General features: G+C 54.3%; 3 protein-coding genes across 4 annotated transcripts in view; 2 read left to right on the top strand and 1 right to left on the bottom strand.

Annotated features, from left to right (window-relative positions):
- Positions 1 to 562, top strand: part of DNAH1 (dynein axonemal heavy chain 1) — a 67,923-nt gene extending 67,361 nt beyond the window's left edge. Inside the window, exon 79 of the mRNA XM_073230683.1 lies at positions 385 to 562. Within this exon, the coding sequence (XP_073086784.1) occupies positions 385 to 506 (122 nt within the window). The 3' untranslated portion in view covers positions 507 to 562. The remainder of the gene's footprint in view (positions 1 to 384) is intronic.
- Positions 563 to 1,083: 521 nt separating this feature from the next.
- BAP1 (BRCA1 associated deubiquitinase 1) lies at positions 1,084 to 9,533 on the bottom strand. The gene is made up of 17 exons (XM_017672033.3): positions 9,369 to 9,533; positions 9,237 to 9,266; positions 9,075 to 9,129; positions 7,900 to 8,032; positions 7,421 to 7,540; positions 6,916 to 6,977; positions 6,690 to 6,832; positions 6,369 to 6,447; positions 5,837 to 5,960; positions 5,382 to 5,529; positions 4,902 to 5,086; positions 4,372 to 4,505; positions 3,427 to 3,905; positions 3,155 to 3,315; positions 2,801 to 2,893; positions 2,601 to 2,673; positions 1,084 to 2,418 (listed from the first exon to the last, which is right to left on the bottom strand). The coding sequence occupies exons 1-17, from the start codon at positions 9,403 to 9,405 to the stop codon at positions 2,285 to 2,287; spliced, it is 2,190 nt and encodes a 729-aa protein (XP_017527522.3). The 5' UTR covers positions 9,406 to 9,533; the 3' UTR covers positions 1,084 to 2,284.
- A 185-nt stretch (positions 9,534 to 9,718) lies between these two features.
- On the top strand, positions 9,719 to 20,101 carry PHF7 (PHD finger protein 7). Of its 2 annotated transcripts, none has more exons than XM_017672025.3 (12): positions 9,719 to 10,086; positions 10,165 to 10,347; positions 11,495 to 11,603; positions 12,325 to 12,377; positions 12,744 to 12,835; positions 16,630 to 16,731; positions 17,110 to 17,216; positions 17,640 to 17,799; positions 18,303 to 18,409; positions 18,816 to 18,932; positions 19,353 to 19,477; positions 19,590 to 20,101. In XM_017672025.3, exons 3-12 carry the CDS (start codon positions 11,563 to 11,565, stop codon positions 19,808 to 19,810), a joined length of 1,125 nt encoding a protein of 374 aa, XP_017527514.3. In that variant the 5' UTR covers positions 9,719 to 10,086; positions 10,165 to 10,347; positions 11,495 to 11,562; the 3' UTR covers positions 19,811 to 20,101. The 2 variants fall into 2 exon arrangements, with proteins under 2 accessions (XP_017527514.3, XP_017527513.3); XM_017672024.3 differs by having other exon boundaries at positions 9,720 to 10,086; positions 17,092 to 17,216.
- The last annotated feature ends 540 nt before the right edge of the window (positions 20,102 to 20,641 follow it).

Genomic DNA, 20,641 nt, shown 5'->3' on the forward strand with positions numbered 1-20,641 from the left:
GCCCAGACGGAGCTGGGCTCACAGCAGGCAGGGGAGAGCCAGGGGCTGGGCCCAGGCTGGGAGGTCACCATGCTCTCGCCTCCCTCAGCAGACCCACCTTGGTCCTGGGGGCCCCAGCCCACCCATGGAAGTTCAGAGGGGATAGCAAACCTGCAGGGAGGGACGAGCGACGTCAGCTGCCCCCAACAGGGACAAGCAGTGCGTCAGCCGTCTCACTCCCACCCTCAGCCTCGGACAAGCCTTAGCCTTGCAGACCCACTCACCAGACAGGCTTCCTCAGGAATTAGGGCCCTTCCTTGTCTCCAACTATCTGCCAAGTCCCTCGTCTTTGTCCTGTTCCTGCTCTATTTGTGGTAGACGACTTAACCTCCACTCCTTCTCCAGGAACACTGTCAACCACAGGCCACTCCACCAACTACGTTGTCGCTGTGGAGATCCCCGCCGACCAGCCCCAGCGACACTGGATAAAGCGTGGCGTGGCCCTCATCTGTGCCCTGGACTACTAGACTCTGACAGGCAGGCTCAGGCCATTAAAGCTGAGCGTGCTGAGCAGTTTAAAGCCTAGCTGCTTACACCAGGCCCTCTGTGGGGCTCCCTGCCAGGGGCAGTGGTGGGGGCGAGGGGCTGCGGTGGCCTCCAGAGCGTGAGCACGGGACAGCTCTGATTGGCTGGAACTGCCCAGGGGCAACTAGAGGGGGAGCCCTTCGAAGTCCCAGGCCTCTCCTGGACAGCACACCAGTGAGGCCGGAGGCAGCCCCACCTCCACCGTGCAGAGCCCCAGCGCCTACCCGGCAGCCACCAGGCCCACCACAACTGTCTCCTCTCAAAGTGCTCCTTGCACATCTCTCCAGGCTCCACAGCCCACCAGAAGCACCACCACCATCCACCCCGCCCCCCCCCCCAGCTCAGGTCCTCACTCTCAGGCCTGGGGTCCTAGCGATCTCTGCCTCAGAAGGCTGGATGCCCTAGAATGCATGCTGTTCACCTCTCTGGTGACAAGGCCCTGGGCCTGGGTCTGGTTAGGGGGCCTCACTCCCACTGCAGCCCAGCTTACAAGCCTCAGGCCCGCAACAACAGGAGGGCTCAGTTTTTAGGAGAATTTTATTCATTCACTGATCCAGTATTTACAGGGGCCAGAGGGGCCAAGCTATGCTTGGCACAGAGGCAGGGTGCCTGCCAGCCTTCCCCCGCCCTAGTTGCTATGTACAGGTATTGGGTCTCCTTAGATCACCTTCAGAGCCATCTGGCAGAGGCCACAGGGTTGTGCTTGGGGCCAGAGCTCCAGAGGCAGTGCTGGGCCCATTACCCTTTGGCATCAGGCCCTCTGGGAACACTGGGGCTCCAACTGGTTGTCTTGGTCCTGTTGTCCCCCAAGTGCCTGGAGAGGCTGGGGAAGCTGACATGGCAGGGGGAGCTGAGTGGGGCCAGCTTCCTGCAAGCAGCCCTGTCTCTGCTATCCCCACAAGGAGACATGGTAATACTGAGGGGCTGGGCAGAGGCTCCTCTGAGCCCCAGGCTTCAGGGACAGCCCAGGAGCCCAAGGCAGGCCCCCTGCCAGGGCCACAACACTGAAGGCAGAGCCCAGAGCTTCATCGCAGACAGCAGTCTTGATAAGCCCAGCTGGAGCCACAAGGGAGACTACGGGGCCACCAAACACTTCACTCAGACCACGGGACCCCTCAACTATCCACTGGGGTACCCACTCCCAACCCAGCCCAGCACCAGGCCTGAGTTTGGAGCTCTCCCAGGAGGATGGACAGCACACCCGACTCGCTCACAACTGGGACCAGTGGTGGCTGGGCCAGGGCAGCAGAGCCCAATGCCTACCCCAACCCCCAACTGTGACCCTGCAGTCATGATCCCTGCACGAAGCAGGGACCTGGGCCCACCAGGATGACAGCTGTTAGAGTGAAGGCAGTCAGGAAGCTGGCTATGTCAACACAGCGGTGGCAAGATGTGTTAGAGCCCAGAAAAATAGACGTCTCTGTAGGTAAAATATATATTCTGTGCCTAGGGGAGAGGCCAGGTCCCGCTGCTCCACAGCCGGCTGTGGAGGAGGCCATGGCACCTCACCGTGCACCAGCTCCAGCTGCTGCCCCAGAGCCCACTGCCCGGCTCCACCTGGCCCCAGGCACAATTCCCGGAGCAGGGACTCTGGCCTGGCTCCCAGGCCTGGGCTCTGTGGCTGGAGCTGTTCAGTAACACTGGGAAAGAGGAGTGGGACGGAGGGGGGCCCTACTGAGGGCCATGCGGCAAGAGCGGCCGCAGTCAGGGTCGGCAGCCCTCACTGGCGCTTGGCCTTGTACGGGCGTGAGCGTTTCCGCCGGTCAGGCTTCCGCTGCTTGTGGAGCCGGCCAATGCTGACCCCTTGGCGCCGTCGCACCGAGATGTTCTGCTCTACCAGGTTGGCCAGCATGCCTGTGGAGAGGCAGAGGCCCCTGAGGAGGGGCTGGAGGCCCAGCAGTCGCCCCCCCGATGGGCTCTGTTGCTGGGCCTGGAACTGAGGCTCTCCCTTCCTGCCCTGAGCCCCTGGAGGGGGCACTGAGGGCCATGGTCCCAAGCGTGGCACGTCAGGCACGTGCCAGCAGCAAGCCCCTCACCTTCCTGAGCCAGCATGGAGATGAAGGTGCAAATGAACTCATCATAGTTGTGGGTCCTCCGCTGGTCGTCGACCTGAGAGAGAGAAGGATGAAGCAGTGGCAGCCAGCTCTCCAGAGCAGCCACCGGCTGGCCTCAGGAGGTCGCACCTCTGGGAGGACAGCCCCGGGCAGAGGGCCAGGCAGGTGAGGAGAGGACCCACCTTGAATTTCTTCCTCTTCTCCACCTCCTCCTTGAGGCAGGCCTCATAGTTTGCAATCTCAGCCTCCACACACTTCAACAGCGCCAGCAGCTCCTGCCAAAACCCAGCAGTGTCTGGGGCGGGGGCTGCCGGCACCAAAACCCCACTACCAGGGAGCAGCCAGAGGCCAGACTGAGCAGCCTGAGTCCAGGCAGCCTGTGGAGGCTCCTGTCAACACCTAACCCAGGCAGGCTTCCTGGCCTGGCTTCAGCCACCAACTTCACACCAAAATTCCAATCAATAACCAGCACCCGGCCACAGTGCCCTGGGCCCTTGCCTCTGCCAGGATCCAAAGAGAGCTGAAGGTGGGCTCACCTTGGGTGAGTACTTCTCCCCATTTGAGGGTTCACAGGGCCTGACCAGCCCAGACTTCTCTCTGCCATCCACAGCTTCCACTACCTCCTTCTCCTCCAGGCCGCTGGACACCTGGTTGCCTTGGTTCGGTCTAACGGAGGGCGAGGAACCCTTCCCACCCTCTGGAAAGAGAAGGCACGAGAAAACCCATCAGAGGGCAAGACACCCGGTGGTCACTTGGCCATCTTCCTCTTCCCTATACCAAGCGGCCAGTGAGCCAGCCCCAGGCCCACCTGTCAATGCCAGGGGACTCAGCACCCCGTCCTCAGCTAGGTGCAGCAGGCCTGTGCTGATGACAGGCCCCAGGTCGCGTACAGCGCGGTTGTAGCGTATGCAGTCAACACGCAGCAGGCTGTCATCCTCTCCAAAAAGCACCTTGGAGATGTGGGAGGTAACGGGGCTGGAGGGCCGCGTCGGGTTGGCTGAGCGGATGGGCGAGCGCAGCGGCGAGTTGAAAGCGCTGCCGATCTCGGAGGCGGTGTCTGTGCTCTCATTGCTGGGGGTGGGCGAGGGCTGCGAGTGCATTGGCATGGCCACCGCTGGACTCCCGGCCCCGCTGCCTGTCTTGATGGACAGAGGAGTTGAGAGGTCTTTCTGGGACTCTTTGAGCTTCTCGGCCAAGACGTTGATGGTGTTGGGCTGAAGCACTGACAGCTGCCCATCCCCAGAGCCACTCAATGATCCTGGCTTCCCTGGCCCCTTCCGCTTGTACCTGGGGTGCCCAAAGAGAGGTGAGCCAAGGGGATGAGCCAAGTGACCACACCCAGCATGGCCTCAACACACCCTGGCCTCTGGGACTGACACAACAGCTCCTCTTGGTCCAGCAGCCTGACCCAGCCATGCCAAGCCTGGCACCCTGAGTTCTAACAGCGGCAGCCAGGTGTCCTCAAATGACACCTTCTTTATTCCAACTGCCTCACTTCTGGCCTTTGCCAATGCTGTATCTTTCAGCAAAGCTACTCCCACCACAACTCCAGGCCTGCTGCATCCAGTCTCAAGGCCTAGCTGAAAGGCTACCTCCCAACTTATTGCCTTGATGTCTCGTTAAATGTGCTCGGCCCTTTCCCCAGGGCTCTACGCTCAGTAGATGCTCGGCATTATTCTCAGACCCGGGCTGGAATATTCCAGATAGCAACCACGGCACGCGGAGCTTCCAGCCGCACAGAGCTGTGGCTAACCTGACGGCAGAGGTGGTGCTCTGCACGTCATCGTCCTCGTCATCCTCATAGTCATCCTCGTCATCGGAGTACTGCTGGGGTGGGCGCACTGGAACTCGGCTGCGGCCCACACCTGCTGCCAGGTCTTCCTCCTCCTGGGACAGAGACCAGGGCAGCCATGAGCGGGGGCCAGCCAGCCTAGGCTGGGCACAGCACTCACAGATGGGAAGAAAACTAACAAGGCTCTCCCAGGCCCAATCTGCCGTGGCCTTCTGGGGAGGCTGCTGTCCCCGCACCCCCGCCACCACCTGCCTACACAGAGCTTCTCAGAGAGTACGCTCAAACATGTGCCTTTATTTGACCTGCAGAACCCAACCATGGGGTTGGGCCAAGGAACATGTCCTGCACATTCAGCCCCACAGCTGTGTGAATGGATTTAAAGCCCGAGGAGATCTCTCTGCCTTCCTAAGCCCCTGTTGTTATGGGGGCTTCTTGAGTATCAAAGGGACTTGGCTACCTGGAGGGACCCTGTGAGGGCTCTTTCAGCTTACCTGCATGGGGGACTTGGCATAGTTGTGATTGTCCAGGAAGGCCGGCAGCCGCTGGACAATGGGAGAGGGGCTGGGGGGAACCCCATTGAGGCTGCTCCCGGGAGGCTTCACCACCAGCTTGGGCTTTCCAGGAGGGCTGTGTGTCGGGGCTTGTGGACACGCACCAGTCACCTCCTCCACCCCATCTGAGACGGAAAGACCCATAGCGAGACAGGAGAAGGATGAGATGAAAAGAGCCCTTCGAGTAAGCCAGGAAGGGACTAGACACTCCAGGGAAGGCTCAGGGGCCGCTGGTGATGGCAGCCCATTCCAGGTGCCCTTCCTCAGGGAGGGACTGTTCCTCCTCGTCCCAGGGGGAGAGGCTACAGGCCTCCGATAGGAGCCTTGGAGCCACTGCCTGGATGCCTTCACAGAGGAAGATGTGCTCTGCCTGGGCCTCCCAGGTCAAGCTAAAAGGGGGTGGCTCTCAGGCCTGGTTACCTGTGTGGGTGCCCTCAGAAGCCGCCGGGGCCCTGGCTGTCTCCAGTGCCAGGGGGGACTTGCTGCTGGCGGGTTTGGACTCGTCAGGCAGCTGTGACTCTTGAGACTTGTGGGTCTGAATCAGCTCTGGCTGTGTTACCCTTATCAGCTGAAAACAGAACCCAAGGCTCAGAGGAGGAGAGGCAGACTGCAGCCTCTCTGCCGGGCAGCTACAGGCCTCGGTCCCACTCACTGCCTCTCGGGAGGCTACAGCCAATGGACTCACACCTCCTCGGAGAAGCTGTTCTCCCTCCCCACTCCAAGCCCCCCTCTCCTGCCAAGGGAGCAAAGGGAAACGAGTGGTGAGCTGAGGCCCAGATCCAAAACAGAGCGACGTGGGAAGCCAGGAACCGATGCCCCGGTAGCCAGGAGGGAAAGGCTGGGCTGGGTAGGGGCCACGCAGGACGGGTGCCCACCTGCTGCAGCGCCTCCAGCACGGTCTGCCGGTTCACCTTCAGCACGTGCAGCCTGGCCTCATACTTGATTCTGCGGTCAGGCACCACTGCCATCAGGTTGAAGCGAATGTCGTGGTAGGGCTCCCTGCAGTCACAGCCCCAGCCCCGGACGTGAGGCAGACACCCCGGCAAGGCGCCCTGAAGTCACGCCTGCAGCCACAGGTACAGGCCCCACCCCAGCAGGCAGGCAGCAGCTAGCCATTCACGCTGGGTACCTGAGCTAGTGCCTTCCAAGGAGCTGTGTGAGTGGCCTGTCAGGAAGTGAGCCACCACACTCGGGGCGCCCAGGGCTCCCGTAAGGGCTGCCCCTCCTCAGCCTATCCTGAAATAGGCCATCTGGGTGGGGAAGTAGGGCAAGGAGTTGGAAGCCCAAGAACTAATCTTGATCTTGCTTTGCACAAATCATCTGGTCTCGCTCTACCTTGGTTTCCCTTTCTTTGCCCCTCCCAGAGGGGCACAGCCCCAGAGGGCAGAGCAAGCACAGGGTCCTTACCCTGCAGTGGCGAGGCCAATACGCTCCATGATGACCCTCCGGGCCTTGTCTGTCCACTCCTCATCCTCCCCCCAGGGCCCTAGGGAAGACCAAGATGAGGAGTCAGCAGGTGGGAGGCCCTGAGTTTGGGAAGGAGGATGAAAAGCAGTTGAGCCAGAGAGTCAGTCAGGGGCTAGTCTGCACAGTGCCATCTGGCCAGAGCCAGGTTGTCCTCAATTCCCCCACCCACCCACCGCCCCACCACTGGGTCCCAAGCACCTGAGGACCTCAGCCCTAGCAAGGCAGCAGAGAGACCTAATGGGCCCTGTTCAGAGTGCCTACCGTGATCAATGGGGTAGACCTTCAGCCCATCCAGCTCAAAGAGCCGGCCTGTGATGGGCACATAGCTGACGAAGTGGAATGCCTCCATGGTTCGCACTGCGCTCAGCCCGTTCTGCTTCTCAGGGAGGTGGCGTGGTTCAGGCCTAGGGAAGGACGTGGTCAAGGCCCAGAATGGGCAACCCTTCCTCACTCCAACCCTGATCACCTCCCACCAAGTCCCACAGACCTGGCATGGCTGTTATGTGCCTTGGCCAACTCCGGGGCATTACCAATCGCATATCCTTTACTCTAAGGGAAGAAAATAAGGCACATTGAAACAATTTCTCAGGCAGACCACTGGGAAGCAAAGCTCAGGAGAGCAGGCCTGGGCATTCCAGGTACCTGAAGCAACAAGATGGCTCTCCTGAAACGCAAGAGGGGGCAGAAGTGAGCTCTGGAGCCCTGAAGAAATGGGCTGTAGTGGTCTTGCATGGTAATCAGTGGACACTGGGGAGCAACACGGCCTGATAAAGTCCTAGTAAAGAAAGGCCTAACATGGTGTCACATAAGCAATCTTTCCTTCTCTAGGTCTGTGTCCTGACAAGTGGACTTAAAAATCAGTTGTCTTACATGATTAACTTCAAGGCCACAATGTAAACAATTAGCTGAAAAGGAAAAGCCTCCTGCTGCCAAATGCCATGTGGTGGCACTGCCAGGGGCCCTGGGGTCAGGATCGAGGCACTGCAGCCTACCTCAGGGCTGAAGCCTTTGGTGAAGTCCTTCATGCGACTCAGGGTAGGCCCCAGGTCCACACTGCTGCAGTTCAGGAGCACGCTCAGCAGGGCATGAGTGGCACAAGAGTTGGGGATCAGCTGTGAAACCAAGAACAGTTACCCATACACAGCATCCCTCACCCCAAGCCCTTTCTCATTGGGAATGGGTACCCAGAGAGGGACAGTCATATCTGGATGACCCTCATCAGCTCCTTACATCTCTGCCCAACATTTCTTCATTTGACTAAATACCAGGAGTCTGACTCACGCCATCCTGCTCTAAAGATACTCCCCCCCTTTTTTTTGTCAATAAGAGCTCAGTTCCTTCTGCTGAGGGACTTCTGTAACCATCGCCCTTGGTATCTGCCTATCTCCTCCTCCTCCTTCCCCCACTTCCACTTTCCAGGCAGACAGTGGCATCATCCCACCCGCCAGACAGAACATAGAGCCCAGCAGACCTGGTGGGCAAAGAACATGTTATTCACAATATCGTCATCAATCACAGATGTGTCATCCACCAAGGTAGAGACCTTGCGACGAGACCGGCGCTCTTCGATCCATTTGAACAGGAAGATGAACCCGTACACGGGGCTGGGGAAAGTAAGTGGCAGAGCTAGACCAGCCCAGTGTGGGGAGCAAACAGCATCCCCTTTCTCCCCCTATTCCCTTGCTCTGTGTTACCACCCAGGTGCCCTTCCCACGATTGCACCTTTCCCTGCTTCCTCTCCCCCACGACCAGAAAAAGCGGCTGAACTGTTCTCCAAAGGAAGGTTAGGATTTGTACTGGAGGGGACAGAGGACTACTACATAAAGGGAAGTTCTGAGGTAAGACTGGAGACAGAAAAAACACTGCCCCAAGTGGCCCTAAGCCCTCATGCCCCAGAAGCCTGCCGTGCAGTCAAGCATCAGCTTCTGGCTGTGGCACTCCAGGAGTCTACCCAGTGTCCTTATGGAATCTATGGTTTGGGGATGAGAGAAAAGCTGAACTAATGGCCCAAGACAAGGTAGGAACAGAAGGTAAATACTAGTTCTCGCTTTTGGGCCCCAAGACTGGGCCCCAGTGAAGCAAATGAACACCCTTGTCAGTCCCTCTTTCCTGGGAAACAAAAGCAGATTTCCTGGCTCAGTCACTGTAGCAGTCCCCTTATACCTCTATTCTGCAGAATCACCAAGGCAAGACCCTGAGGTTGGTCACCCAGGAGGGGCCTTGTCAGATGCCAAACACCAACCAGTCAACACAGGACTTCTGCATGGAGATTAAAGCCCTGGCACACAGGCACATTAAAGCAGTGTTTTAATAAATTACAGCTGCACAAGACACTGTGACCTGGGTCAAGAGAAGGGGTTGGCTTCCTGACCCACGACCAGAAAAAGCGGCTGAACTGTTCTCCAAAGGAAGGTTAGGATTTGTACTGGAGGGGACAGAGGACTACTACATAAAGGGAAGTTCTGAGGTAAGACTGGAGACAGAAAAAACATCGGCCTGACCAGGAGGGCACCCAAAGGGGAAGGAGGCCTCCTTATGAGATTTTACAACCTGCGGTTCCTCGTACTACCTACCTCTCTTGAGGGGCACCCTTCCCTAGCCCTGGGGGGGGGGGGTAAGGAGCTGACCCGGGGCCAAGCCACTCACCCCTGGCATTTGCTCTGAAGATCATAGATCTCCTCCACCTGCACACCTTTGACACCTGCCATTAGGGAAGGAAAGAAGTCGGGAAGGGCTGCCCCCGGCCGTGGACGGGGGCAGGAGTGGCCCCACTACAGCCCGGACCCGGGGGCTTGGAGAGGCTCTTACCGAAATCTTCCACCAGGAGGGTGAAGAGGCCTGGATGGGGCGACAAGAGGAGCGAGTGGTGGTCAGGCAGGCGCTTCTCGGGCCCACCCGACCTCCCCAGCCCGCGCCCGGCCCGCCCGGCCCCCTCCTCACCAGGGTCGCTCTCCAGCTCCAGCCAGCCCTTATTCATCTTCCCGCGGGGCAGCCCCTCAGCGCCATGTCCAGGCCCTCCCGACACACCGTCGCCCCCGCCGGGAGCCCCCGCCGCCCCGGGGCCCCTAGCCCCACACACAGACAACGGGCCCTTAGCGTCACTCGCGCGCGCCAGCGGCATACGTCACCACGGCGCGACGGCCACCGCCCCGCCTCTGGGCTTGTCTTCCGCGGGTTGGACTCCAGACGCCCGCGCGCTCGCGCGAGAGGCGGGGCGAGGGGAAGGGGCTGGGGGGGAGGTGTTGGGCGCGGGTGGCGCGAGAGGAAGGGGCGGGGCGAGCGCGATGTCGGGCGCAGTGTCGCGAAAGGAAGAGGCGGGGCGGGCGCGCCGCCGTTAGTGCCCCAGCTCCGCCAACGGTCGGCCTTGCCCAGATCCCCGCGGCCGCGTTCTCCCTGGGTCCCAGTGCGCGTGACCCGTCTCTCCCTTGCGCGCTCGCCCCCTTCACCGGCGCAGTCGCCGCGCGGGGCGGTCGCCCGGAAGGTAGCCACCACGGCTTGTGACAACGGATAAAGCTCCGGGACAGCGGCGCCCTCCGGCCCGGCCGCGCATCCCCCGCCCGGCAGGCGCGACTTGAGCCTGGTCTGCCATTCGCGGGATGCTCCTTGAGCCCCTTCTCCAACTGTTACCTCCGGGGGACTGTTGCGGCCACACCGGCAGGTATTTTCCAAATACTATTGTTTATTCCTGGGGCGGCGGGGCCGAACACGCTTATTCATTTTTAATTTTCTCAACAAGCTTTTACCCAGCGCTTATCCAGTGAAACAACTTGGTAACCGTGTCAAGGGAGCATCCGTTCGGTCAGGAAATCTGGGACCGAGCCGCTGTGAAGATTGTCGCGCCTTCCTCTAACTACCAGTGTGCACAGAACCCGCTCAAGGAACGTCGTGGTACAGCGATGCGAAGAACTGACGTTTCAAGGTTTCTTTTCTGTTGCTAAGGGTGGGGATGGCCCCGACAGGGGGAACCGCTCAGTGGTCAGCTCGCGGGGCTGCCCTCTGTCTCTCCTCCTCCAGCCTGCCGGGTGATTTGGTTGGGTAAGAAGCCATCCAGTGGCATTTCTTCTGCAAGGGCAACCGGGTTAGAAGAGGAGGCGAGCGAACACGAGCAGCCTTGGTTTCAGAACACCCAGTACCCCAGTGGTTGTTTGCATCAGCCCCTGCAGGCGTTCACACGCTGTGCTTTTAGGACAGGAGTGCTGAAGCATATGCCCCTGGGCTGACCTGACTCAGTCGTCTCCCCTTCTAAGAAATGCCGTCCTCTTCTCCCCGACTAGACACAGTCCTTCCTTCTCAGGAGTGGATTTTATTCCGCCCCCCTTCACTTTCAGGGGTTTCCCACGTAATCAGTGCGAACTGTGAATTTGCAGTCTTCTGACGGTGGTGGGCGAAGGCATGTGAGGGTGTCTCCTCCTCCACTTCTGGCCATTTTACTCTTGTGTCCGATCTAGACCAAGGCTGGGAACAGGCCAGACCTCAGTGGCCACCTGAGCCTGGTGGACGGTGTTGGAGCCGAGGTCCGGTTTGTCAGTGTTACCCTTTGGTCTCCCGCTAGAGGGAGTTATTGCTTCAGGCAGCCAAAGTCCCACAAACGCCTTTTTCCTAGGAAAAAGCTATCTTCCCTAGCTTTTACTGGGTAGAATTAAGGCATCTGTACTTGAGGGCAAAAGGAGCCCTTTTTCCTGAATGCCACCTTATTAATTTCGAAGGCCCAAAGAAAACAACCATTTATCCAGGTGAGGCGATGATTCTAAGTTCTTCTTCTGCTGTGTGGTAGCAGTAACTGACCTTGTTAAGTGCCTCTCTGTGCCTCGGACTCCTCACCATGAAAATGGGGATAATAGTGGTACCCACTTCATGGAGTTTTTGTGAATTAACACATGGGAAATGCCTAGAACAGGTCTGGACACGATATAATTATTGGCCATTATTAGCATCGATCCTGGGTGAGTCCCATCTGTTTTCACAGATTGGGTTGTGAGGTGAAGTGCACCATTGCTCTGCCCCTGTGGAACTTGAAAACCAAATATGGAATTAAATTGCTGACCAAGCCCTGTTTATATTTATAGTTGGAAGAGCCTGTGTCCTCATAATATTGTAGAAGAATTCAAGATAGGAGGGAGAGAGGCAGCAGCGAATGAAGACTGTAAAAGACCAGAAGGAATGTCAAGTATTGAGGTATAGTAGATGATGTAAGGGAGTTTTGGGAGAAATTGTTTGATGGCCGGTGATATATGCTGCACTTTGTGGGATTGGGGTTGGGTAGCATGGAAGCATGCACCAGTGGTCCTCTGGAAGCTGCCCTGGGCCCTCTCCTCCCAGGTCCCTAGTAGCAAAAGTGCTGCCTTGGGAGCCCTACTGCCTAGAGTCATTTCCTGCTGCTCACGCCTGCTAGCTAGGTGACCTGGAACAGGTTACTTTATTTCTTTATGTTTCCTCTTCTGGAAAATGTGCATAAGAGCACCCACTTTTTAAGAGCATTCTATAGATTCCTTGAGCTAATGCATATAAAAGCCAAGAGTATAGGGCCTAGCAATAGGAAATTATTAATTAATTTTAAAATCACCTTTAGTGTCTAATATGTTTTGTAAACATGGCACCACCTGAGATTCAGAGTGGTAGAAACAGTTTGAGAATAAAAGGGGTTTTGCTTTTTCATTCATTTAGTCAACAGGCAACACAGGCACGGGAATAGAAAAATGGTTACAATCTCCTATAATTCAGTGCAGTGGGTGTGTTTTGTACATTCAAACAATATGAAATGGAAAAAGAACCTGGTATGTTAGCCTTTTGCTATTTTGATCTATCATCAGATCCACAGATGGCATTTTGAGGGAAATGTTGCAAGGGTGTTGACAGGATCCTTAAAGACCATCTTATTCTTCTTTCTTTTGTACAGAAAGTCTGCCAAGACAAGGAGGGCGACCCGGAGGAAGCTGTCCTCAGGGCCCGGTAAGAAAGCCTGGAGGTCTGTTTGGCTGCTGCCTCCTGGCCTCAGTGGAGGCCACCCGTGTGGCAGCAGACTTGCCCACCTCACTGTTGATCGTCCTTCCTTCCCAGACTAAGATCCTGAAGTGCTCAGGGTCTGTAATTTTTAAATGTCATGTTCAAAGTTCAAGAAACAAGTTATTTAAAGCAAAGTATACGAAGTGAGCAGTTGCAGTCAACCCTTCAAATGTGGCCAAACTTATGTAAAGGCCTGACTGTCATCAGATAACACTTCGTCTGTTCTCGCTGCTAGTCAGAATGAATGCCACTCCTCGTGCTTGGACAGATGGTTACGCTCCCAAAATGACCCCTGAACATTCTCCCTTCTAGTTTGCCTGCTGTGCCTTCGAGAACCTGGGGATCCCGAAAAATTAGGGGAATTTCTTCAGAAAGACAATCTGAGTGTGCATTATTTCTGTCTTGTGAGTATATGGCTTCCTTTGCTTTGACTGTCCCTTGGCTTTTGCCATACAGTCTGTTGTTCTCTGATTTTGAGTCCAGTTTCAGATCCGTAATCGTGTTTATTTGTATCTCTTAATAGCTTTTTTTCCCTAATCTAGTTTTTGAAAAGTAATGTATGTAACCTGCCATAAAATCCTGGTAGTATAAAGTATGTACAATAAAAAGTCTCTCCCCAATCCAGAATTCCCAGTCCTCTACCCAGAAGCAAATGCTGTCAACAATCCATCCAGTTTTTTCCCCAATATTCTTTTTTTATTAGGTAAAAGAGTACACCAAGTTAAGTGCACAGTTTGATAAATTTAGATAAACCTATAATGCATATCCCCATATAAACACTGTTGCATTCAAAATAAGCATTTCCGTCACCCCAGGAAGTTCCCCCCAGCCTTCTTCCATTAGACCCATCAGAGATATCACTGTTCTGATCTGCACTCGTTTTTGTACTCCGTGTGAATGGAATCGAACGGTTTGTACCCTTTTCGTGTTTGGCTTCGTTCGCTCAACACAGTGTTTTGGAGACTCATCCACGTTGTTGCGTGTGTCCTTAGCTTTTGCCTTCTTATTGCCTAGTAGTAGTCTGTTGTATGAATATATTATAATTTGCTCATTTATCCTGTTGATGGACATTTGAGTAGTTGGCATTTGGAGGTATTATGAATCAAGCTGCCCTGAATATTCACATACAAGTCTTCTTGTAAACACGTGTTTTCACTTCTCCTGGGCAAGTGCCTAAGAGTGGAGTCACTGGTTGTATGCTAACTATATGCTTAACTTTATGTGAAGTTGCCAAATCGCTTTCCAAAGTGATTATACCAGTTTACACTCCCACTGCAATTTATGAGAGTTCCACTTGCACAGTAGTCTTGCCAACAGTTGACTTGGTCAGTCTTTCTTATTTTTGCCATTCTATTAAGTGTGTACTGGCATCTCATGGTTTTAATTTACATTTCTCTAATTCTTCAGATGTTGAGCTGCTTTTTGGGTACTTATGAGCCATTCACACATTTTCTTTTGTTAAGTGTCTACACTCATTGTGTCCATTTTAAAAGTTGGGTGGTTTTGTCTTACCAAGTTGTAAAGGTTATTTATATATTCTGGATACAAATCCTTGTTCAGATGTGTTTATGATGACTATTTTCTGCTGGTCTGTGGCTTGCTGTTCATTTTTTTAAATGATGTCTTTTGAAGAACAAAAGTTTTAATTTTGATGAAATCTAGTTTATCAATTTTTTTTTATGGTTAGTAACTATATCCTAGGAAATCTTTGCCTATCCATTAAATTACCTCAAATCAGTTTGCCTTTGTCAAAATCAATTGACTGTGTCTGGATGGTGTATTTCATCTCATTGCTCTGTGTATCAGTCCCCACAAAAACACTGTGTTGTCTTGATTACAGTGGCTTTATGGTGTCTTTAAGTATTGTAAGTTCTGCAGTCTTTCTCAAGATTATTTTGGCTGTTAGGTCTTTTCCTTCCCCATGCAAACTTTAGCCTGTCAGTTTTTCTTGAAGAAAAAAGAAAAAGCCTCATTGGGATAGGGATTGGGATTGCATTGAATTTACAGATAATTACAACATTGAGTCTTCCTATCCATAGACACGATCTATTTCCCTGTTTATTTGGATCTTTTAATATTGATCTCAGCAATTTGTTTAGTGAAGAAGCCTTACTCATCTTTTGTTAAATGTATGCCTAAGTATTTCGTGATTTTTATGCTATTATAAATGGTATTTCTAAATTTTATTTTCAAGTTTATTGCTGGTATATTGAAAAAGTGCAATTTTTGCCCATATTTTTTAACCTGCAGTCTTACTAAATTTGCATATTAGTTCAGTAGCTGTTTTTCCTCTTTTGTTTTTTTGTAACTGGCTGAGGATTTCCTGTGCACACATTCACTCACGTGAATAAAGACAGCTCCGCTTTTTCCTTCGCAGTCTCTTAATGCTCTAGCTCCTCTTCTCGCCTCTGCTAGCCAGGACTTCCCATCTACAGTTGGACAGAAGCCATGTGACTTAATATCCTTGTCTTGTTTGCAGCATCAGAGAACAGTGTCCAATTTTTCACCATCTGATATGGTGTTAGCAGTAGGTTTTTCATAGACACTCTTCGTCAGATTGAAGAAGTTCGCTTTTATTTCTAGTTTGCTGAAGGTTTCATGAATGTGTGTTGAGTTTTATCAATTTTAAAAAATTTGTTGAGGAAATCATGATTTTTTCGCCTTTGTTAATGTGATTTGTCGTATCTGTTGAATTCCCTAAGCTAGACCTGCAGTGCTGGTGTAAACCGTGCTTGGCCTTGATGTATTATCCTTGGATATGGAGCTAGATTCGATCTGTAAATACTTCGTTTCATTTCTGCGTCCATGATCATGAGAAAGACTGGTCTGTGATTCTCCTCTCTGCTAAGTCTTGTCTGGTTTTGGGTTCCGTTTTTGGTTAATTTCAGTGCATTTACAAGTATATATACTTCAGCATAAAAATAAACATACTGTACACAGTATTTTGTATTTTGCTTTTTTTATCTTACGTACTTATGAAGATCTTTCCACAGAGAACATATTGCTTAGTTTTTTCTTTTTAATAGCTAATTGGTATTCCATGTTATGGGTGTGCCAAAAAGTATTAAAATACATTCCTATTAAAGGACATTTAGATTGTTTTTAATCTTTCACTATTGATTTTTCTGTTTATAGAAATTATACATGCTTGTTGTAAAAAATTTTAATACCTAAAAGCATAAATAAAACAGAAATCACTCATATGGTCCTAAAGCCCTGAGATAGTGTTAAAAATAATATTAAAATATTTTAAGCCTAACTGGGGACGTAACGGCTGTAATCCAAGTGTCATCAGGTCATCTCACCTTGAAGGGCCACCTTCCTAGAATGTTAAAATAGCCAGAGCCCCGTAACACACTGCACGTCATCGCTGCAGGAAATCCAGCGCCCTCCCCGGTATTTGTGGAAGAGTCGCAGGGTGAGGTTGGGGTGCTGACATCCTTCTCAGGTTGGTGTGCATACAGTGTTTATAGGGACCTAACAGTTTGCCTTCTTTTTCCTTGGTTTCCATTCTAGACTCTGCTTTGGGGGCTTGTCAGAAACAAAAAGCCCTTTTAAGTGTGTTTTTATGAAAAGTTCTATTTCTCCCTTTCCCTGTAAGGCAGAATGACTATAGTCAGGAAATTTTCAAGGCGGGTCCCTTCCTGCAGAGAATACACTCTGAGGAGAGAGTTTATTCTGCACCGAGGGGCACTGCCTCGGCAGGGGAAGAGTGTGGGTTCTGTGAGCCTGGAAGTGAGTGCCGGCTCTGTTGCCCTCGCTGCGTGACCCCAGCTGTGTCGCTCAGTGTGCCGCACCTCCGCGGCCTCCTCTGTGAGGCGGAGATCACAGGGAGAGTCCCCTGCAGTGCCCAGCACGGAGAGGCGGTCCTCCGTGGGGGGCAGCAGAGCACAAGGGCAAGTGCAGCCCGGGTTCTGGAGTTCTGCGGCCTTGAGCAAGTCATGGGATCTCTCCTGTGAAATGGGGACGATGACAGTACCCACCTCTTCGGGCTCTTACAGGATAAAGTTAAATATTTGAAAAGCCCGCCCAGCACCCAACACATAGTTAATGTTCTGTGAGCCTCATTAAGCATGTCACCTGTAAAGGCGGATGTGCCCACAAACTCCTCCTTAGCCCTCCTACCCTGTCACGTCCTCACCCCACTGTGCTGCCTCCCTGAGCGTCAGTGCTGATGGCCTGGTTCTGCTGCCCCCAGATACTGTCTAGCAAGCTGCTTCAGAGGGGCCGGTCCAACAGAGGTTTCTATGGATTCCTGCCTGAAGACATCAGAGAGGAGGCAGCCCGGGCTTCTAGGAAGGTTGGAATCCTCTGAACTGGGGGCCTCAGCGGCGGCCTCTTCTCACACCCTTCTCGTCGTCCGTTTCAGAGCTGTCCCCTAATTGCTCGTCTAGAAGTCAAAGGGCTTTTGGGTTTCCCAACTGTTCCTTCTCTTAAGTTCCACACTTCCCTGGAGGGTAGTGTCCTAAGTGAGGAGAGGGGGCAGCATTCTGGGAAAACAAGGACTCGGTGCTGCAGGAAGCTCGGCTCTGGGCCCCAGGCTCCCCGAGGAAAGGGAATGGCGCTCTTCCCGGAATTCGCGTTCCGCAGAAGGGTGTGCCGTGCCACGGCCGTCTGTCCTTCTCGGGGCCCTGATCACTGCCCAGGATCTCATTTGCAGACCTGCTTTGTGTGCAAGGGAAAGGGAGCTGCCATCAACTGCCAGGAGGGTCAGTGTGCCAGAAACTTCCATCTGCCTTGTGGCCAGGAGAGGGGCTGCCTTTCACAGTTCTATGGAGAGTACAAGTGAGTGGTGCAGGGGAGCAGCTGCCCTTGGCAACTTGCTACTAATTAGCCACCCGAAATCAGAGCCCAGTTCTCACCGGCCTGTGTTTATTCACCAGTGAGTCTGTCCCTCTGTCCAGTAATGAGAAGCAGTGCCTTGGCGAATTCACAGGGGCCGGTCCTTGCTTCCCAGCCCCGTCCTAGATTGCAAACAGCTGGGTTCTTGGCTGCTCAGCAGAGAGCGGGGCTTCAGGCACGGGAGGCTGTGCTTGGCGGAGAGCAGCTGTGGGAAGCCATGTGGTGGTCCTCACCCAGCTCCCCCCCACCAACAAATGCCAGGGTTGCTGGGCACCGGCCTGAGTGGTTGACTGCCTGCTGGGGCCCGGCAGCCGGAAAACGGCATCAGTGACAAAGCAGAAATCAAGTCTGTTCGCCCTGCCACAGGTCGTTTTGTGGGAAACATCGTCCAACACAGGACATCCAACAGGGGCAGTTGGGGGAGCAGAGCTGCGTCTTGTGCTGTGAAGACTTATCCCAGGCGAGCGCTGAGAACATCCAGAGCCCGTGCTGCAGTCGGCCTGTCTACCACCGCAAGTGCGTTCAGGTGGGGCCACACAGGCAGCCTGGGCTTCTGCGCTCCATGCTGGGCGCTGTCCACACGGCGGGCACCGGGCGGGCAGAGGAAGCTCCATCTCTGGTCACTCTTGACCTGTAGTACCTTATTCATTATAAGATTTAGGCCAGAATCCTCAGGATGACCAGAGCGAACAAGCTGATCCTAGAGTGAATCAAGTAGCTTCAAGATCAGCCTTGCTTCTTACGCAGAAGGAAGGGGAAGCATGTGCCCAGGCCCCTGGCCCTGCTGGGCCAGCACTGCCAAGCCCCCGGCCAGAGCCAACAGCGAGGCACTCCTGGGAGTTCTTGAGCTTTCGGTCCCTGGTCCGACAACTGGATTTGCAGCTCTTCTAGCCCATCTGAACTCCTCTGCCCGGAATCCCCTGTCAAGCCCTCTTAGCAACATCCTCTTTGTGAGGTGAGGGTGGGCTGGAAAGGTGATCAGAGGTAGAGGTTTTACAAACGCAATGGGCTGCCGTGTTTCTCTTACAGAAATATGCCCACACATCAGCAAAGCATTTCTTCAAATGTCCACAGTGCAACAACCGAGAAGAGTTTCCTCAAGAAATGCTAAGAATGGGGATTCATATTCCAGACAGGTAGCGGACACTGTGCAGCAGGAGCTGAGCTGGGGAGTGGGTTGCCGGGCTTTCTAGAGGACGCGAGTGCGAGGAGAGTTCAGGGAGCAAAGCAGCAGCCAAGGCAGCGAGACACGGTGAAGAGTGAGGGCGGAGGGGAAGGAGGGAACAAGCGGGGATGGTAGGCAGGCGTGTTTCTGGAAAGGGTGCTTTGGGGATCAGAATTCCTCAGGGGGCTGGTTCTTGAATTCCGTGGGGAACTGAGGAGCCCCCCCGTGTTCCGCGCACCCTGCAGCCGCTCTGCTGCCCAGCCATGGCCTGTGGCGCTCTCGCCGTCCAGCCTGAGTTCCTCCTTGTTCCTCCCAGGTGGACGAAGTCCTCCGGCAGGTCCTGTGTCCCGTACTCACTGTTTCTTCTTCCGCTGCAGAGATGCTGCCTGGGAACTCGAGCCAGGGGCTTTCTCAGAGCTGTATCAGCGCCATCAGCATTGTGATGCCCCCGTCTGTCTCTATGAACGAGGCAGAGACAGCTTTGAGGATGAAGGGTAGGAAAGGCTCCTGGCTAGAGAGGTCTCTCGTCATTACCATCTTAGAGTTAGACCTTGGCAATTATTAGGAGCAAGAAGGTCCCTCGTGTGCAGACCGGGTGAGCACAATGCTGAGTCCTGTTCTTAACCGACCCAGGACTCATTCATGTGCAGGTGCGCCGGTCTCTCTGCAGGGTCTGCCTCTCCTTGTGCCCAGTGGAGAGACACTCAGGGCCAATTCCTTCCCCAAATCCACCTTCCGAGTGGCTGCCTGCCTGTGGGGTCCTGGGAGTAGTACTCAGCCGCACATTGGTCGTGGCTGAACTGCAAAATAGAAGATGCCTGGGAAGCCCTCAGCAAGGGCCTGGCCCGTAGCAAACATCCCGAGAGTGGGAACCGTCACACTGTCCCCACAACCTTTCCTGGGCTCTTCTGCAGGAGGTGGTGCCTCACTCTGTGTGCTACATGCGGATCCCGAGGGACCCACAGGCACTGCTCCTCCCTCAGATCCTGCAGCAAGACGTGGGAGTGTGAGGACTGCGCGCCTTCCGCAGAAGCCACAGGTGGGCCGGGCGGGATGGTGTGGCCTAAGGTGGGGCTCGTGGGTCCTTTAGTTTGGGACTGCACGTGGCTGGGCAGGGGCTGAGCTTTCCTCTCCCGCCTCTTTCACCACAGACTGCACAGCTGAAAACTCGGGGGACACCCCCTGCTGCAGCAGCACCTTCCGCTCTGGGCATTTCTGCACAGGCACCAGCCCGGATGAGCATCCAGGCCCTTGCACTGATCGGCCAGGACCTTCCTTGTTAGAAAAACCAGAGTCCTCCAGTGGCCGGCGGGGCCGCTCTGGGCAGCCCAAGGGTGCCAGAATTGCCAAGAGCTACAAAAAGTCCAAGTAAGGGCTTCTGAGTATCGCTGCTAAGCACATCTGGCCCAAAGCTGGACTCCTCCACCGGCTTTGAGGGAGGAGGCACTTTGGGATGTGAGACGAGGAAAGGGGCCAGCAGTGAGCCTGAGCCGAGGCCAGGGCGGTCCAGGGGGACAGAGAAGGGCGCCGGCTGCGGGAGAGCGCCTGATCCCCAGACGCTCTTTTCTCCGCCTTTCCTGACTCGGGATTCCACCTCTGAGGCTCCCAGGTGCCTCTTATTCCACCCACGTATGTCATTCTTCGAATAAAAGTTTTCTCTCCATTACTGTCTCCCCATAAATTCTGGGATTTATCTGGCATACCAAGGAACCTGGACTGTAGAATAAGGGAATAGGAAAACTGACCCTTCTAATCTATAAAATTCAGTGAATTAAGTGGAGAACTTTCGACTTAGACATGTTCCTTTGGAGGAAAGCAGGTTGCCGGGAAACTGACTTCACAGGCGCAGATTTCATCATCATGCAAATAAACACACAGGCTCTCATCAGGGAGGGGGTCTAGCAGAGGAGACACTGGACAGAGAGTAGGCCTCTGCTGCAACGCTGGGGGCTCTGGGCTCAGGCTGGGGACCGCGGGTCACCTCAGGCAGCGTGGTCTGCCCCACGCCTCTCAGCCCCTCGCTGCCTGCTGGCCTGGGTGTTTCCATCTTGGTAAGAGCCACGCCAGGTCGGTCAGTCAGGCAAGGCAGCTAGGACAGGTGTGGCCGAAGGTCTTGTGGGAAGTTAAACGGAACCTCACGTGCGTTTCCTTTTAATGACTTTGTGGGATTTGGATTAGTGGGGGAAATTCGGGACCATTGCCA

The sequence above is a fragment of the Manis javanica genome, chromosome 3 (assembly GCF_040802235.1).
Source record: "Manis javanica isolate MJ-LG chromosome 3, MJ_LKY, whole genome shotgun sequence".
NCBI lineage: Eukaryota > Metazoa > Chordata > Mammalia > Pholidota > Manidae > Manis > Manis javanica.